A 16,129-nucleotide genomic window follows, 5' to 3' on the forward strand; every position below is an offset into this window, starting at 1 on the left:
GTGGATGTAACTGGAAACCATTATACTTAGTGAAATAAGCCAGTCCCAAAAAGACAAATATCATATATTTTCCCTGATCTGTGTAACTAAGAAAGTACTAAAAAAAAAAGTGTAGGAGTGAAACTGACATTTTGAGTTTCCATGGTTGTTTACAGTCCTTGTCTCTACTGTTGAGGAACAAGTCTTTCCCTCTAACTATTTGTGAACTTGTTGCTTGGTGCAGGGTTAATTTTAAGAGTATAAAGTTAACTGGAAATAGATCACTGCAGAGAGTGAGGAAGGAGGAGGAGGGGTGGGAGCGTGGACGGGAGGGAGAGTAGGGTAGGAAGTATCACTGTGTTCCTAAATCTGTATATATGAAATACATGACATTTGTTCACCTTAAAAATTTTAAATAAATAAATAAACAAAAAAATAAATGGAGAGCTTTGCAGCCACAGGAGACTGGGAGTGGAGAGGGACTTTCAAGGTGACTGTAGTCACCACTTTCAGGGACACAGGCTGACTACTTGGGGCTTCTGGGACTCAGATCTCCTTAGAGTTTCCCAGGCTCTTCTAAAGCATGGGAAATCATATTACAAGTCCCTGGGTGCTTGGGTCACCAGGGAATTACCTGGGTGCAGAAGATATAGAACAAAAAGTATAGCAGGCAGTATGAATCTGGGAAAAACTCTTCAGAGTTTTCTCATCCTGTTGCCTACATCTTATTGTCTAGGGGTTTCACCTCCTGTTCCTCAGTGGCTCATAGAAGTGTCTGGGCTATCTTATTGGTGATGTTAATGATGGAGAAGCTGCTTCCCATTTCTGATGGTCCCACCCTATGTTTCCAACCCCAGATGGTCTTCTGAGCCATGCAGGTCAGGGATTCTCATTTGCATCAGCCCCTCCACTTGCCCTCTCCTCACTGTATCAAACCTTCAAGTTTCAGTTAAGGATATTCTGAACTTTGATGGTACACAGGGTGGGATTTCCTTTATATCACACTCTGCCCATTCCTCACTTGTGGAATTTCTGGATGTGGTGGGAGTCTGGGTGATTAGAAAGTAAAACAAGATAAGAAGCACATCTTGTCTTTCACAGAGCACAGAGCAGAAGTCAGACACAGGAAAAGGTGATGGTATGGGGGCTGCATTGGCCTCGGCTTCCTCCAGGTCCTGGATATTTCCTAGTCAATGAGACTTTTGGAGTGACAAAGTGTGGGTGGAAACCCCATCCTTCTCTCAGTCCCCTTACACGGAACATCAGGGTTTGTGGAAGTGAAATCATTCCCAAAGTCTATGGATTCACCCAGAGGGTGGGGCTGCACCTGTTTTCTTGTGCACCAAGCTGCTCCCTGCAATGAACTGCCTTTCACTGGAAGAAGAATGCCGTTTTAAAATTTGTGGTTGGTGGAGACCAGCATTTCTTTACAGATGAATTATTTGGACCAATACTACTCTCCTGTGCTTTCTTTGGGATTGTTTAAAGCTATTGTTTATAACAGCTTTTACATTGGCTTTCTAATTCTGAACTTTTCAGGAGCCTACCGATTTCTGCATAGAGGCCTTTTCCTCTAGCAGTGCCAATGCCTCGCTCCTCACAGGAAAATAGCAGAATCATTATGCCACCGTGTGGCCAAGATGGGAATTGTATCTTCTGTAGCATTGGAAGGCACTCTTATCCTGAAATACTGTACAAACTTTTCGTTGAGCTACGGCCTAAGGCAGGAATTGTCAGATTTCAAGCTGGATCTTACCCACAGAATTCCTGATTCAGTGTTGTGAGGTAGCACCTGAGAATTTGCTTTTGTAAGTTCTCAGGTGATGCTATTGCCACTGGACAGCATTTAAGTATTTTAAGAAAAAGTGGGCTAATATAAAGATAGGCCAATAGTTGTGAGCCCCCAGCTACTCCGCTGCAGGCTTCCATCCCACTCTGAACAAAAAGTGATCCCTGTGCTGGGGTCTGCAAACTTTGAGGAGATGGGGTAGTGTGCTACATGTTCCTGAGTCACCAGGAGGCGATCTATCAATTTGTCTAAAAAGTGTTAGGAAGTAAGGACAGTGGAGGTGAGGTCCTGCCTATCCCAGGGAGCTGTGTTGTTGACTGAGACACAACGGGACATGGTCATACCCAGCCATCTTCCTACCTTCTGGGACCTTTCCTTTTTGCTTTTGGCTTACTTGCTTACTTATCATTCCCTTGGGTCTGGGGCCCAAGTCCTTTGATGTTTTGCTGTTAGATGACTCACATCCCCCTACCCCCAACACCACAGCTGTAAATGAGAAATGGCTCAGGTAATACACCTTTACAGAAATTCTCAACGTCAAAATTACACATGACCTAAAGGAGAGGCTTTTATTAGTCTTTAAGAATGGAATTTCAGGCACCTCTTCTGGCAATTGTGTTAATGTTTCTAATGTATGTATCTGGTCTCAAACATACCATCCAATAACACGATAATACTGATGAGATTTCCCCTTTTTGGGAAATTCCTTTCAGGCACTTAGCTAAATTGGATGCTTGCTTCTTAGACATAACTCGCAGATATGATGGGCACTCACAAGAAGGAGATGGAGCAGAAAGCTCACTGGATTTTGGGAACAGGTGTTATCTGATTTTTGGTCTCCCAATCTTGGGGGAAAGTAGATCTTGGTCACCCAAAAATCCCTCTAACAAGTAATTCTTCCCAATCTGTTCCTTCTCTACTGGTGAGCACATGCATGTCTGCTCTCTGCTGCAAATCTCTGCAAATAAAGGAGACAAACCAGTCTGCTTGACTTCTTTTAGGTATGGGGCTCTGGTTCTTAATATAGAAGCTTCTTACCTATTTTGGCTGATATTTGTCATGGAAACCAAGTGGACATAATTATAATTGGTAAAGGACCAATGTAATTCAAGATCCGTTGGTATTGATAGTGGACAAGGAATATTTACCGCAGTCAACATCCTCTTCTTCTTCCTCTTCCCCCTCTTCCCTCCTTTTCCTTGTCCTCCTCCTCCTTCTCCTTTTCCTTCTACTTCTTCCTCAGAATCAGAATCAGCTATGGGATGTAGAAGGTCTTTTGGTGAAATAGGAATAGAATAGTGGAGCTGGAACCCAGCACAGAGCTCATTTGATTCAACCTTTCTGTTTATTCATGAAGAAGTTAAAGACCAGAAGGTGTTTAAAGTTTTCTCTAGGTTGTGTAAAATTTTAGTAACAAAGTGAAGATCATATAACCCAGGATTTTAGTCTTACTCAGAGTTTTCCCCATTCAAAAACACCTTTTGCTGTTTATTTCTTTTTGCTTGCTATGCCTCTAAACTTCAACATGTCTTATCTATGCAGAAAATAAAGATGAAAGCTACTGGATGAAGAAAAAAATAAGGTGAAACCAGAAATCAAGTGAGTATTTCAAAAGTATACTTTTTTTTGAGGGCCTTCACATTTCCTGGAAATGAGTTACAAATTCAAGTGAAAGCTTACTAGCTGTCAGGTGAAATGGACGAAGTGATTACTTCATTTCTCAAAAAGTTAAACACACACCTTCCCTTTTATACAACCAATTCACATCCATGTGTTCACCTAAGAGAAATGGAAGTATACAAATACTGTACAAAAGTATTCAGAGAACTTTTATTTGTATAACCCCAAACTGTAAACAACCTAAATTTCTATCAGCAGGTGAATAAGCAATTTGTGGCATAGCCATACAATGGGATATTACCCAGAGATGAAAATAAATGAACTGTTGGGTACATCACAACATGGATGAATCTCAATTATGATGAATGAAATAAATCAGACTAAAAGGAGTACATAACTATAATTACATTTATGTAAAACTCTAGAAAAGGAAATCTACAAGGACAGAAAGTAGATCAGAGGTTGTTAGAATGAGAAATGCAGAGAGGGATGGAAGAGAGAAATTACAGTGGGGTAGGAGGAGATCTTTTTGGGGAGGACAAGTTCTTTCCTAATGGTGCCAATTTTTTTTTACAGTGTATGCATATTTGAAAACTTGTCAAGTTGTACACTGAATATGTGCAATTTATTATGTTACTTCCACAAAACTGTGAGAAAAAGTTATCGGTTATATCGCCTGTAAATCACAACTATTGCTATCATTGAGGTATGAGAGAAATTTTTCCTCTGAGACTTTTATAATATTGCTTCTTGCAATCTTTCTCGGTGTAAATGAACAGCACAATGCAAAGCACTCTTCAGCAAGAACAGTTCTGTTGAGGATGGGTAGGTAAGTGGACATAAGTAGGAGGTGGAAAATGCACATTGCATTTTAGGTGTGCAGATCTCTGCTGGTTTGCTTTAGCCTGAGGATAAGATTTTAGGTTATCAGAGGAAGAACTCTTGCCAATCCTCTGGGCAACCCTTCCTAAATGTTGTTCTTCCCTATTGAAGTTTTAACAATAGTTTTGAGATTTTACTTATTAATAATAGTGGCATGGAGAAGGCCATACTGCCCTTCTGGGAGGTTGATGGGTGAGGAACCACTTACATCTCTTCACTTTAGTGTTTTGAGTATTTTCTTACTTTGCATCATTCTCTGTCAGTTTCTTGGGAATCAGTGTTTTTTTTTCCCTCCAACCAGAAGCAAGCATTCTCCGAGAAAAATCACCACCCTGTATTTGCATGGTGCCAAGCAGAGTAATGGGTATAGAATTTCCTCAATAAATGGTATTACAATTAAATAAAACATTGAGAGCAATAAAAAATGTGTGGATTATATTTTTGACTAACCATCTAAGCTTATCACAGTTATTTGTTCTTCAGGTTACTGACTGACTGTCCTGCATGTCATTGCTATTACATTTGTTCTTTAGCATCCTGGTTGTTTCTGGTTTATGTCTGTTCTGGGTGACCTGTAACAGTGTCATGTGGGCTCACTTACTCTACCTTCCTTTTGTTTTCTGGCTTCCTAATACCACTGACATTTTCCCCAGAAAAAGCATCCAGTATGAGCTGGACATTGTCTTCTCTGCTGACTTGTCTGACTCACTAATAAAAGCACTTACTGATACATTATTTTGTTCCAGCTACTAAGCTTGGTGATATACAAATCTGAATCCTGTAAATGCTCCAAGAAATAGACTCTATTTGTTATCCCGACAACAAGGTAAGGAAATTAAAGCCCAGAGAGATTGCATCATTCTTCTGTGGTCACATAGTTAATTAGTTGGAAGAATTAATACTTGAATTCAAATCTGTCTGATACCAAAATTCTACTCTCTTACTGTGTCATATGGATTTCCATAAGGACTTACCTTTCTTGATACTTTTCTGGCCCCTCCTCCCTTCTTAAGAAATTTTACTTTTTCCTGGAGATAGATTCAAATAAGGTATAATTATGAGAGCTACCATACTAAACAGTAGTGTCACCTAGGAACAAATACCTAGCCCAGGCTGTACAAACATCAAATGACTTGAAGGACCGTTACTGTGGCTGGAAATCGTGTCATCTTTGTAGTCTGGTAGGGGTGATATTTTGCTTCTTTTCCCTTAGCTCGCCACTTGCTCTGCTTGTCAAGTTGCTTATCCATCCTGTGTCTCTTGTTTCTTGCAACAGAAAGCAGGTCAGAGGATGTGTGTGTGTTGTGAAGTCCTGATTAGGGGGTTTGGTTCCAGGAGGTCCTCAAGGATCAGTCTGTCTTCTTGGCTTCCTGGTTCTCTGCTAAGCTGAGGTCCAGGCTTTCTCTCCCTTTGACAGATGGTGATAGGGCTAACTGGGAAGGGTCAGCAGCAGTCACCACTAACTCCCCTTTGTCGAATCTCTGCAGACCCCATTTTCTGGATGATTCTCTTTAGGGCAGCTTTGACATCAGTGTTTCTCAGGCTATAGATGATAGGATTGAGGATGGGCGTGACCACGGCATAGAAGAGGGACAGCAGAGGATCAGTGGCTGGATCATAGCTGGCCTTGGGGCGAATATAGATAAAGATGGCTGTGCCATAGAAGAGGGAGACCACGATCAGGTGGGAGGAGCAGGTGGAGAAGGCCTTGCGTCGGCCGGCAGCAGATGGGTTCCGGAGAATAGCAGCCAGGATACGCCCATAGGAGCTCAGGATGAGCCCAAAGGGGCAGAGGATGATGAGGGCAGCCGCCAGGATAATCTGCAATTCATTGAGCGACGTGTCTCCACACACCAGCTGCAGGACGGGCTGGATCTCACAGAAGAAATGAGGGATGGCATTGGGGCCGCAGAAGGGCAAGGAGAAGATGAAGGATGTGTGGCCCAGCCCCACCATCGCTCCGCAGGCCCACGCTGACCCCGCAAGCTGCAGACACACGCGGCGGTTCAGCAGCAGGGGGTAGCGAAGCGGTTCGCAGATGGCTGCATAGCGGTCATAGGCCATGGCCGCCAGGAGGCAGCACTCGGTGGCACCAAAGAAGAGGAAGAAGAACATCTGGAGAGCGCAGCCAGAGCGGGGGATGTGGCGCCGGCCGGTGAGGAGGTGGTGAAGTAGCAGGGGCACCGTGACCGAGGTGTAGCCGATCTCCAGGGCGGAGAGGATGCGCAGGAAGAAGTACATGGGAGACTGCAGGGCGGCGTCGGCCGAGACCAGCGCCACGATGAGGAGGTTGCCCGCCACGGTGAGCAGGTAGACAGTGAGGAAGAGCGAGAAGAGCAGGCCCTGCAAGCCTGCCAGCTGGGAGAAGCCCACGAGAATGAACTCGCTCACCGCGGAGACGTTGGTACTCATGCTGCTCACATCCCCTCGACTGCAGGACAAGACCACCCAAAGCAAGGAGAAGCTGCCGCGGTGGAATTGCGCAGCGGGCAAAGCTGCCTGCGATGGAAGTACTGGGACTCCGCCACTTTTAGAATAGGATGGCCTTTGAAATTGGGCAGCCCAGCTCTAAGTCCGCGGTGCACCCTAGCTCACTCTTGGACCCTGGGATAAAGTTCCACTGTGCTCTCTTCCTGACAGTGCCTATGTTTCCCAAGAACACAAGGAACTGTCTTCTGTTTATCCTGGGCAGAGGGCCGGATCATCCCAGCTCCCCTTCCACCCCCCCCTTCCTGCCCCCCAACTTCCCATCCTTCCCCAAAATCTGGGGATGAAATTTCCTCCTCCTAACAGATTTTTCCTTCTCAAAGCCAGAGTTGGTTTTATGTTCAGGGCATGAAAAATCCCATTCCAAGTCAAGGTACTTTTCTCTTTTACCCCTATTTCTTTCTCTTTCCGTTGTCTACATGTTTTCTGTCTCTGCTCCTATCAACTGTCTCCTTGGTGACTCAACTTTCACCTCTTTGCCTCTAGTTTTACTTTATTCCTTCAGCTCCCAGATCTACTCAGTCCCCTCCAGTGTTTACTGTCAGGTGAAGTCCACAGGTTTTAAGGAGGGGAGGGGGAAGCAGTTTGAGAGGTCACCTCCTTCATGCTTCTGTGACAGGTGAGCAGTTCAGTTGTTCAGAGGAATGAGGGTCTCTCTAGTTTCAAAAAAAAAAAAAGGGTCATGAAGGAGATGACAAGACCTTCTTAATTACTTCTTCTGCATCTTATGGTCTCTCAAACTTCATCCCTTTATATCATAACACATATGCATTCCCCAAACCAAAACACACAATATTCCACAAGTCTACATGCTGGCTAATGTATTACATTTCTGAATATAAGCACAGAAAAATAGCCTGATAGTCTCAGGTGCCAGATTTGTCTAAGGTTACAAATAAATCATGTACTGTATTTATATAGAAATATCATTAGGATAATAAGGAAAGTCAAGATACACTGAATGTGAAAATACAACCAGAGAAACATTTAAATAGATACATGAATGCAAATTCTGTATACAAATATAAACATATTAAAATGCTTATTAGCAACACAAGCCCACACAGTGATATCCTTTTGCAGTTGGACGTCCTGGGTTTGTTCCACGTTGGGGGTTCTTTCAGTGTTTTCTAGGAGACGGTGTCTGAATAGCTCCTTTCTGCTTAGAGAGTTGGCAGGTGGCGTCTGATGACCCGCTCGTTTTCTCCTTTCTCTCCATGGTGGGTCCCTTGTGAGGAAGTTACTCTTAGGTTTGGTATCTTTTTAAGCTCTCTGAGGACTGTAGTCTCCAAGCATATTTGTCCTTCCAAAAGGGAGAACTCTTCACATAACCAATTAATCTGTTATTGTGGAGTCTGTTTATTAGACCACAAAAGTATCAAATGATCTGTCAAAGATATTTTGGAGAAAATGTCTGGGTCTGTTAGCTCACACATAATGCAGCAGGTACAATAATTTGAATTTTCTTCATTATCTCCATTATTGTAGATGTCCTAGTTACATCCATTAAAGGTAATAATGTAATTTTACCCATCTTATGAATATTTATATAATTAGTAATTAATTTATTTGGTAGTCATTCATAAATTGCATTGCATTTTTAAAGTCATTCTCCAGAAAACTAAGATTATAAGAGAGAAATAAATGAATTTTGGCCCTCAATGAACTGATAAATATCATTTTCTTGAAAAAAGTGTTCTTAATTTTTCTTACTTTGAATTTTTCATTTATTACACAAGACTTTAATTTGCATTTCCATTATTTGAATTTATTATTTGATTTGTTTCTTCTGTGTTCTTCTTTAAAAGATTTATATTTACTTAGGTGTAGTTACAGACAGAGAAAGGGAGAGACAAAGAGGTCTTCCATTCACTGGTTGACTCCTCAAATGGCCTCAATGGCAAGAGCTGAGCCAATCTGAAGCCAGGAGCCAGATTTTCTTCCAGGTCTCCCATGTGGGTGCAGGAGCTCAAGCAGTTAGGCCATCTTTTGCTGCTTTCCCAGGCCATCAGCAAGGAGCTGGATTGGAAATGGAGCAGCTGGGACTTGAACCGGCCCCCCTATGGGATGCTGGCACCACAAGCAGATGCTTAACCTACTGCACCAGAGTGCTGGCCCCTCTTCTGTGTTCCTACACATTTTAGTGATGTGTTTAAAATAAGATCTTATTAAAACATGTAACAACCATTACAACAGGAAGCTTCCAACTCAGCCTCTTTTTTTATTTTTTATTTTTTTTTTTAACTTTTATTTAATGAATATAAATTTCCAAAGTACGATTTATGGATTACAATGGCTTCCCCCACATACCGTCCCTCCCACCCACTACCCTCCCCTTTCCCACTCCCTCTCCCCTTCCATTCACATCAAGATTCATTTTCGATTATCTTAATATACAGAAGATCAGCTTAGTATACATTAAGTAAGGATTTCAACAGTTTGCTCACACAAAAACAAAAAGTGAAAAATAATAGATGATTTTTTTTAAATGATGATGAAATCAGATCAGACCTATTGTCATGTTTAATCCCAGTGAGAGTCAAGTTGGGAATCAGCCTCTTTAAATAATAAGCCCATTTATTGATTCATAAACCTGGAAGTTCAGGGTTTACTTTTATCAGATATCCTATGTATTCTTCTAATTTTCTTGCATCTTCCCTTTTATTAGGTTTGACTGAAAGTAACGGAAATATCAGTGGCTCAAAAAAAAAATTGTGAAAATTTATCTCTCATTTAAATATTTAAGGTTTTTTAATCCCAGGAAGTAGGGTTTCTTGATCTAAGAAGTCCTCAAGAATCCCATTTCCTGTCTATTCACCTGTCTTCTAATTCAGGAGATACTGTCTAAATGGTTCCTTTCTATTAGAGAAAAAACTAGTGAAACAAACTAGTTGACCAAATGACAAACCTGGTCTCTTCACTGCTTTTGATCCAAAATCCATTTTGTCAGATAGAAGTATGGCTATTCTTCTTTTATTCTGGGGCCCATTTCCATGGAATCTTGTTCCATTATTTCATTTTCAGTCTATGTGTGTCTTTATAGGTGAAGTGAGTTTCTTTCTTTCTTTCTTTTTTTTTTAACTTTTATTTAATGAATATAAATTTCCACAGTACAGCTTATGGATTACAATGGCTTCCCCCCGATAACGTCCCTCCCACCCATATCCCTCCCCTTTCCCACTCCCTCTCCCCTTCCATTCACATGAGGATTCATTTTCGATTCTCTTTATATACAGAAGATCAGTTTAGCATACATTAAGTGAAGATTTCAACAGTTTGCTCCCACACAAACATAAAGTGAAAAATAATAGATGATTGTGTAAATGATGAGGAAATCAGATCAGAGCTATTGTCTTGTTTAATCCCAGTGAGAGTCAAGTTGGGAATTAATAATTTCTTCTTCTTCTTTTTTTTTTTTTACAGAAGATCAGTTTAGTATACATTAAGTAAAGATTTCAACAGTTTGCACCCCCATAGAAACACAAAGCGAAATATACTGTTTGAGTACTCATTATAGCATTAAGTCTCAATGTACAGCACATTAAGGACAGAGATCCTACATGAGGAGTAAGTGCACAGTGACTCCTGTTGTTGACTTTACAAATTGACACTCCTGTTTATGGCATCAGTAATCTCCCTATGCTCCAGTCATGAGTTTCCAAGGCTATGGAAGCCTTTTGAGTTCACCGACTCTTATCTTGTTTAGACAAGGTCATAGTCAAAGTGGAGGTCCTCTCCTCCCTTCAGAGAAAGGTACCTCCTTCTTTGAAGACCTGTTCTTTCCACTGGGATCTCACTCACAGAGATCTTTCATTTAGTTTTTTTTTTTTTTTTTGCCAGAGTGTCTTGTCTTTCCATGCCTGAAATACTCTCATGGGCTTTTCAGCCAGATCCGAATGCCTTTAGGGCTGATTCTGAGGCCAGAGTGCTGTTTAGGACATTCGCCATTCTATGAGTCTGCTGAGTATCTCACTTCCCATGTTGGATCACTCTCCCCTTTATTTATTCTATCAGTTAGTATTAGCAGGTACTAGACTTGTTTATGTGCTCCCTTTGACTCTTAGTCCTTTCATTATGATCAATTGTGAACTGAAATTGATCACTTGGAATAGTGAGATGGCATTGGTACATGCCACCTTGATGGGATTAAATTGGAATCCCCTGGTATGTTTCTAACTCTATCGATTGGGGCAAGTCAGCTTGAGCATGTCCCAAATTGTACATCTCTTCCCTCTCTTATTCCCACTCTTATGTTTAACAGGGATCACATTTCAGTTAATTTTCAACACTTAAGAATAACTGTGTATTAATTACAGAATTAAACCAGTCATATTAAGTAGAACAGAAAAAAAAAATACTAAGAGAGATGATGTATTAAGTTGTTCATTAACAGTCAGGGCTATGCTGATAAAGTCACCGTTTCCCATAGTGTCCATTTCACTTCAGGAGGTTTCCTTTTTGGTGTTCAGTCAGTTGTCACCGATCAGGGAGAACATATGGTATTTGTCCCTTTGGGACTGGCTTACTTCACTCAGCATGATGTGTTCCAGATTCCTCCATTTTGTTGCAAATGACTGGATTTCGTTGTTTCTTACTGCGGTATAGTATTCTAGAGAGTACATACCCCATAATTTCTTTATCCAGTCTACCGCTGATGGGCATTTAGGTTGGTTCCAGGTCTTAGCTATTGTGAATTGTGCTGTAATAAACATTAGGGTGCAGACCGCTTTTTGTTTGTCAATTTAAACTCCTTTGGGTAAATTCCAAGGAGTGGGATGGCTGGGTTATCTTCAGGTTTCTGAGGAATCTCCAGACTGACTTCCATAGTGGCTTGACCAGTTTGCATTCCCACCAACAGTGGGTTAGTGTCCCTTTTTCCCCACATCCTCGCCAGCATCTGTTGTTGGTAGATTTCTGCATGTGAGCCATTCTAACCGGGGTGAGGTGAAACCTCATTGTGGTTTTGATTTGCATTTCCCTGATTTCTAATGACCTTGAACATTTTTTCATGTGCCTGTTGGCCATTTGGATTTCCTCTTTTGAAAAATGTCTATTGAGGTCCTTGGCCCATCTCTTAAGGGTGTTGTTGGTTTTGTTTTTGTGGAGTTTCTTGATCTCTTTGTAGATTCTGGTTATTAACCCTTTATCTGTTTCATAGTTTGCAAATATTTTTTCCCATTCTTTCGGTTGTCTCTTCACTCTCCTGAGTGTTTCTTTTGCAGTACAGAAACTTCTCAATTTGATGCAATCCCAATAGTTGATTTTGGCTTTGACTGCCTGTGCCTCCCGGGTCTTTTCCAGAAATTCTTTGCCTGTGCCAATATCTTGAAGGGTTTCTCCAATGTTCTCTAGTAATTTGATGGTGTCAGGTCGTAGATTTAGGTCTTTAATCCATGTTGAGTGGATTTTTGTGTAAGGTGTAAGGTAGGGGTCTTGCTTCATGATTCTGCACGTGGAAATCCAATTTTCCCAGCACCATTTATTGAATAGACTGTCCTTGCTCCAGGAATTAGTTTTAGATCCTTGATCAAATATGAGTTGGCTGTAGCTGTTTGGGTTGATTTCTGGTGTTTCAATTCTGTGCCATTGGTCTATCCATCTGTTTCTGTACCAGTACCATGCTGTTTTGATTACAACTGCCCTGTAGTATGTCCTGAAATCTGGTATTGTGATGCCTCCGGCTTTGTTTTTGTTGTACAAGATTGCTTTAGCTATTCGAGGTCTCTTGTGCCTCCATATAAATTTCAACACCATTTTTTCCAGATCTGAGAAGAAGGTCTTCAGTATCTTGATTGGTATTGCATTGAATGTATAAATTACTTTTGGGAGAATGGACATTTTGATGATATTGATTCTTCCAATCCATGAGTATGGAAGATTTTTCCATTTCTTGGTATCCTCTTCTATTTCTTTCTTGAAGGTTTTGTAATTGTCATCATAGAGATCTTTAACGTCCTTGGTTAAGTTTATTCCAAGGTATTTGATTGTTTTTGTACCTATTGTGAATGGGATTGATCTTAGCAGTTCTTTCTCAGCCATGGCATTGTCTGTGTATACAGAGGCTGTTGATTTTTGTGCATTGATTTTATACCCTGCTACTTTGCCAAACTCTTCTATGAGTTCCAATAGTCTCTTAGTAGAGTTCTTTGGGTCCCCTAAATAAAGAATCATGTCATCTGCAAAGAGGGATAGTTTGAGTTCTTCCTTCCCAATTTGTATTGCTTTAATTTCTTTTTCTTGCCTAATAGCTCTGGCTAGAACCTCCAGAACTATATTGAATAGCAGTGGTGAGAGTGGGCATCCCTGTCTGGTACCAGAACTCCGTGGAAACTTTTCCCCATTCAATAGGATGTTGGCTGTGGGTTTTTCATAGATTGCTTTGATTGTATTGAGGAATGTTCCTTCCAAACCCAGTTTGCTTAGAGTTTTCATCATGAACGGGTGTATTTTATCAAATGTTTTCGCGGTGTCTATTGAGATAATCATATGGTTTTTCTTCTTCAGTCTGTTAATGTGGTGTATCACATTGATTGTCTTGCGCACATTAAACCATCCCTGCATACCAGGGATAAATCCCACTTGGTCTGGGTGGATGATCTTTCTGATGTGTTGTTGCATTCTATTGGCGAGAATTTTATTGAGGAATTTTGCATCTATGTTCATCAGGGAGATTGGTCTGTAATTCTCTTTCAGTGCTGCATCTTTTTCCGGCTTAGGAATTAAGGTGATGCTGGCTTCATAGAAAGATTTAGGGAGGATTCCCTCTTCTTCGATTGTTCTGAATAGTTTGAGAAGAATTGGAGTTAGTTCTTCTTTAAATGTCTGGTAGAATTCAGCAGTGAATCCATCTGGTCCTGGGCTATTTTTTGTTGGGAGGGCCTTTATTACTGTTTCAATTTCTGTCTCAGTTATGGGTCTGTTTAGGTGTTCTATGTCTTCCTGGTTAAAATGTAGGTAGGTTGCATGTGTCCAGGAATCTACCCATTTCTGATAGGTTTCCCTGTTTGCTGGCATACAAGTCCTTGTAGTAATTTCTGATGATTCTTTTTATTGCTGTGGTGTCTGTTGTTACGTTTCCTTTTTCATCTCTGATTTTATTGATTTGGGTCTTTTCTCTTCCTTTTTTAGTTAGTTGGGCCAATGGGGTGTCAATTTTGTCCCCCAGTACTATTGTATTGGGGTCTAAGTCTCCCTTTAAGTCCATTAACAAATCTTTTAGATAAACTGGTGCCCTGTAGTTAGGTGCATATACATTGATAATTGTTATATCTTCTTGTTGTATTGATCCCTTAATCATTATATAGTGCCCCTCTTTGTCTTTCTTAACAGTTTTTGTGGTAAAGTTTATGTTGTCCGATATTAAGATGGCTACGCCCGCTCTTTTTTCATTTCTGTTGGCATGGTATATCTTTTTCCAGCCTTTCACTTTTAGTCGGTATGCATCTTTGTTGGAAAGATGTGTTTCTTGGAAGCAGCAAATAGATGGGTTTTGTTCCTTAACCCAATCAGCCAATCGGTGTCTTTTAACTGGACAGTTCAGGCCATTCACGTTCAATGTGACTAATGATAAGTGGTAACTTTGCCCTGCCATTTACCAAAGATAAGTTCTAATATATGCTTTGAATTTCCTGTGATCTTTTGCTGTGAGGTTTCCTTCCTTTACCTTCTTTCATATTGATGACCGTGTTTCTGTGTTTCTGTGTGCAACACATCTTTAAGCATCTTTTGCAGGGCTGGACGAGTGGCGACAAATTCTTTCAATTTCTGTTTGCTATGAAAAGTCTTTATTTCACCTTCTTTCACAAATGATAGCTTTGCAGGATATAATATTCTGGGCTGGCAGTTGTTCTCTCTTAGTACCTGGGCTATATCTCGCCATTCCCTCCCAGCTTGTAGAGTTTCTGATGAGAAGTCAGCTGTGAGTCTGATTGGAGATCCTCTGAGAGTAATCTGACGTTTCTCTCTTGCACATTTTAGGATCTTTTCTTTATGTTTCACTGTGGAGAGTTTAATTACAACGTGAAGTGGTGAGGATCTCTTTTGGTCGTGTTTATTAGGGGTTCTGTGAGCTTCCTGTACTAGGATTTCTCTGTCCTTCTCCAAACCTGGGAAATTTTCTGCTAATATCTCACTAAAAAGGCCTTCTAATCCTTTCTCCCTCTCCATGCCTTCAGGAACTCCTAGAACCCGAATGTTGGGTTTTGTAATAGTATCCTGAAATTCCTGACAATATGTTTTAGATTTCTAATTTCCTCTTCTTTTCTTTGGTCTGACTGTATCCTTTCCTGTTCTCTGTCTTCTAAGTCCGATATTCTCTCTTCTGCTTCACCCATTCTGTTTGTAAGGCTCTCTATTGTGTTTTTCATTTGATCTATTGAATTCTTCACTTCAGTCACTATCACAGTCTCCTGTTGTACTAGTTGTTTCGTTTCATTTTGATTCCTCCTTCATATTTCATTTTCATGAGAGAGATTTTCTATCTTGTCCATTAAGGATTTCTGTAGTTCAAGAATTTGTTTTTGAGAACTTCTTAATGTTCTTATCAATTTTTTGAGATCTGCTTCTTGCATTTCTTCTATGTGATCATCTTCATAATCTTGAAATGGGGTGTCTTTTTCATTTGAGGGCGTCATGGTGACTTCCTTGTTTTTATTACCTTGGTTTTTGTGTTTGTTATTTGGCATATTGGAGATATTTGGTTTCTTCACTGTGGTGCTTTTTCTTGTTATACTATGACTCTAGATTAAGTGGACTATCTGTTTTTGATGGAGTCTTAGGGCTGGAGATGGGTGTGGCCTGAGAGCTCTGTTTGGAGTGCCAAAGGTGACACTCCCAGGTTAGGCATGGTAAATCTCTCTCTCTCTCTCTCTCTCTCTTTCTTTTTTTGATTCAAAAGGGAAGTAATTCCACACAGCTGAACGAAGTTGGAGGTAGTTAGCAGGCAAATGATATACCCACAGGAGCCAGAGATCGGAAGCTCTTTCCCAAGGACCACACAGGGAATCTGTTTGGCCCTCAGAGTGGGCTCAAATTCTCCTTCAGTCTCCCACTGGGTTGCCAAAGTTACGGAATTGTAGCGTCTCTTGAATTGTAGCGTCTCTGGAGAGTGCCCTCGTGAATTCTGTGAGTTCTCTCCCCCACCGTCTCTTTTTTCACAGTCTCAGTTCAGTAGCACCATACATTCTCTAGGTCCTAATCTCCTGTTAATTCGCCCCGCCCAGAGTCAGGTTTTTCTGCTAGGCTCAGGGCCGGTGCAGACCTGAGGTCGCTTTCTTATTACGTATGTCCAAGATGGAGCCTGCTCTTTGTCTTGCTCGCCCTTGAGAGGTGAGCGGAGAGAGAGAAACCCGTGTCCGTACCAGTCACCTTTTT

General features: G+C 41.1%; 1 protein-coding gene across 1 annotated transcript; it reads right to left on the reverse strand.

Annotated features, from left to right (window-relative positions):
* Positions 1-5,713: 5,713 nt before the first annotated feature.
* OR10C1 (olfactory receptor family 10 subfamily C member 1) lies at positions 5,714-6,682 on the reverse strand. Its single transcript, XM_008262707.4, has one exon. The coding sequence runs from the start codon at positions 6,680-6,682 to the stop codon at positions 5,714-5,716; it is 969 nt and encodes a 322-aa protein (XP_008260929.3).
* Positions 6,683-16,129: the final 9,447 nt, after the last annotated feature.

Source organism: Oryctolagus cuniculus, chromosome 5 (assembly GCF_051225735.1).
Source record: "Oryctolagus cuniculus isolate XC-2025 breed Fujian yellow rabbit chromosome 5, ASM5122573v1, whole genome shotgun sequence".
In the NCBI taxonomy this organism is placed as follows: domain Eukaryota; kingdom Metazoa; phylum Chordata; class Mammalia; order Lagomorpha; family Leporidae; genus Oryctolagus; species Oryctolagus cuniculus.

Coding starts and splice junctions, on each gene's coding strand:
- OR10C1 (XM_008262707.4), bottom strand. CDS start 6,682: ATGAGTACCAACGTCTCCGCGGTGAGCGAGTTCATTCTCGTGGGCTTC.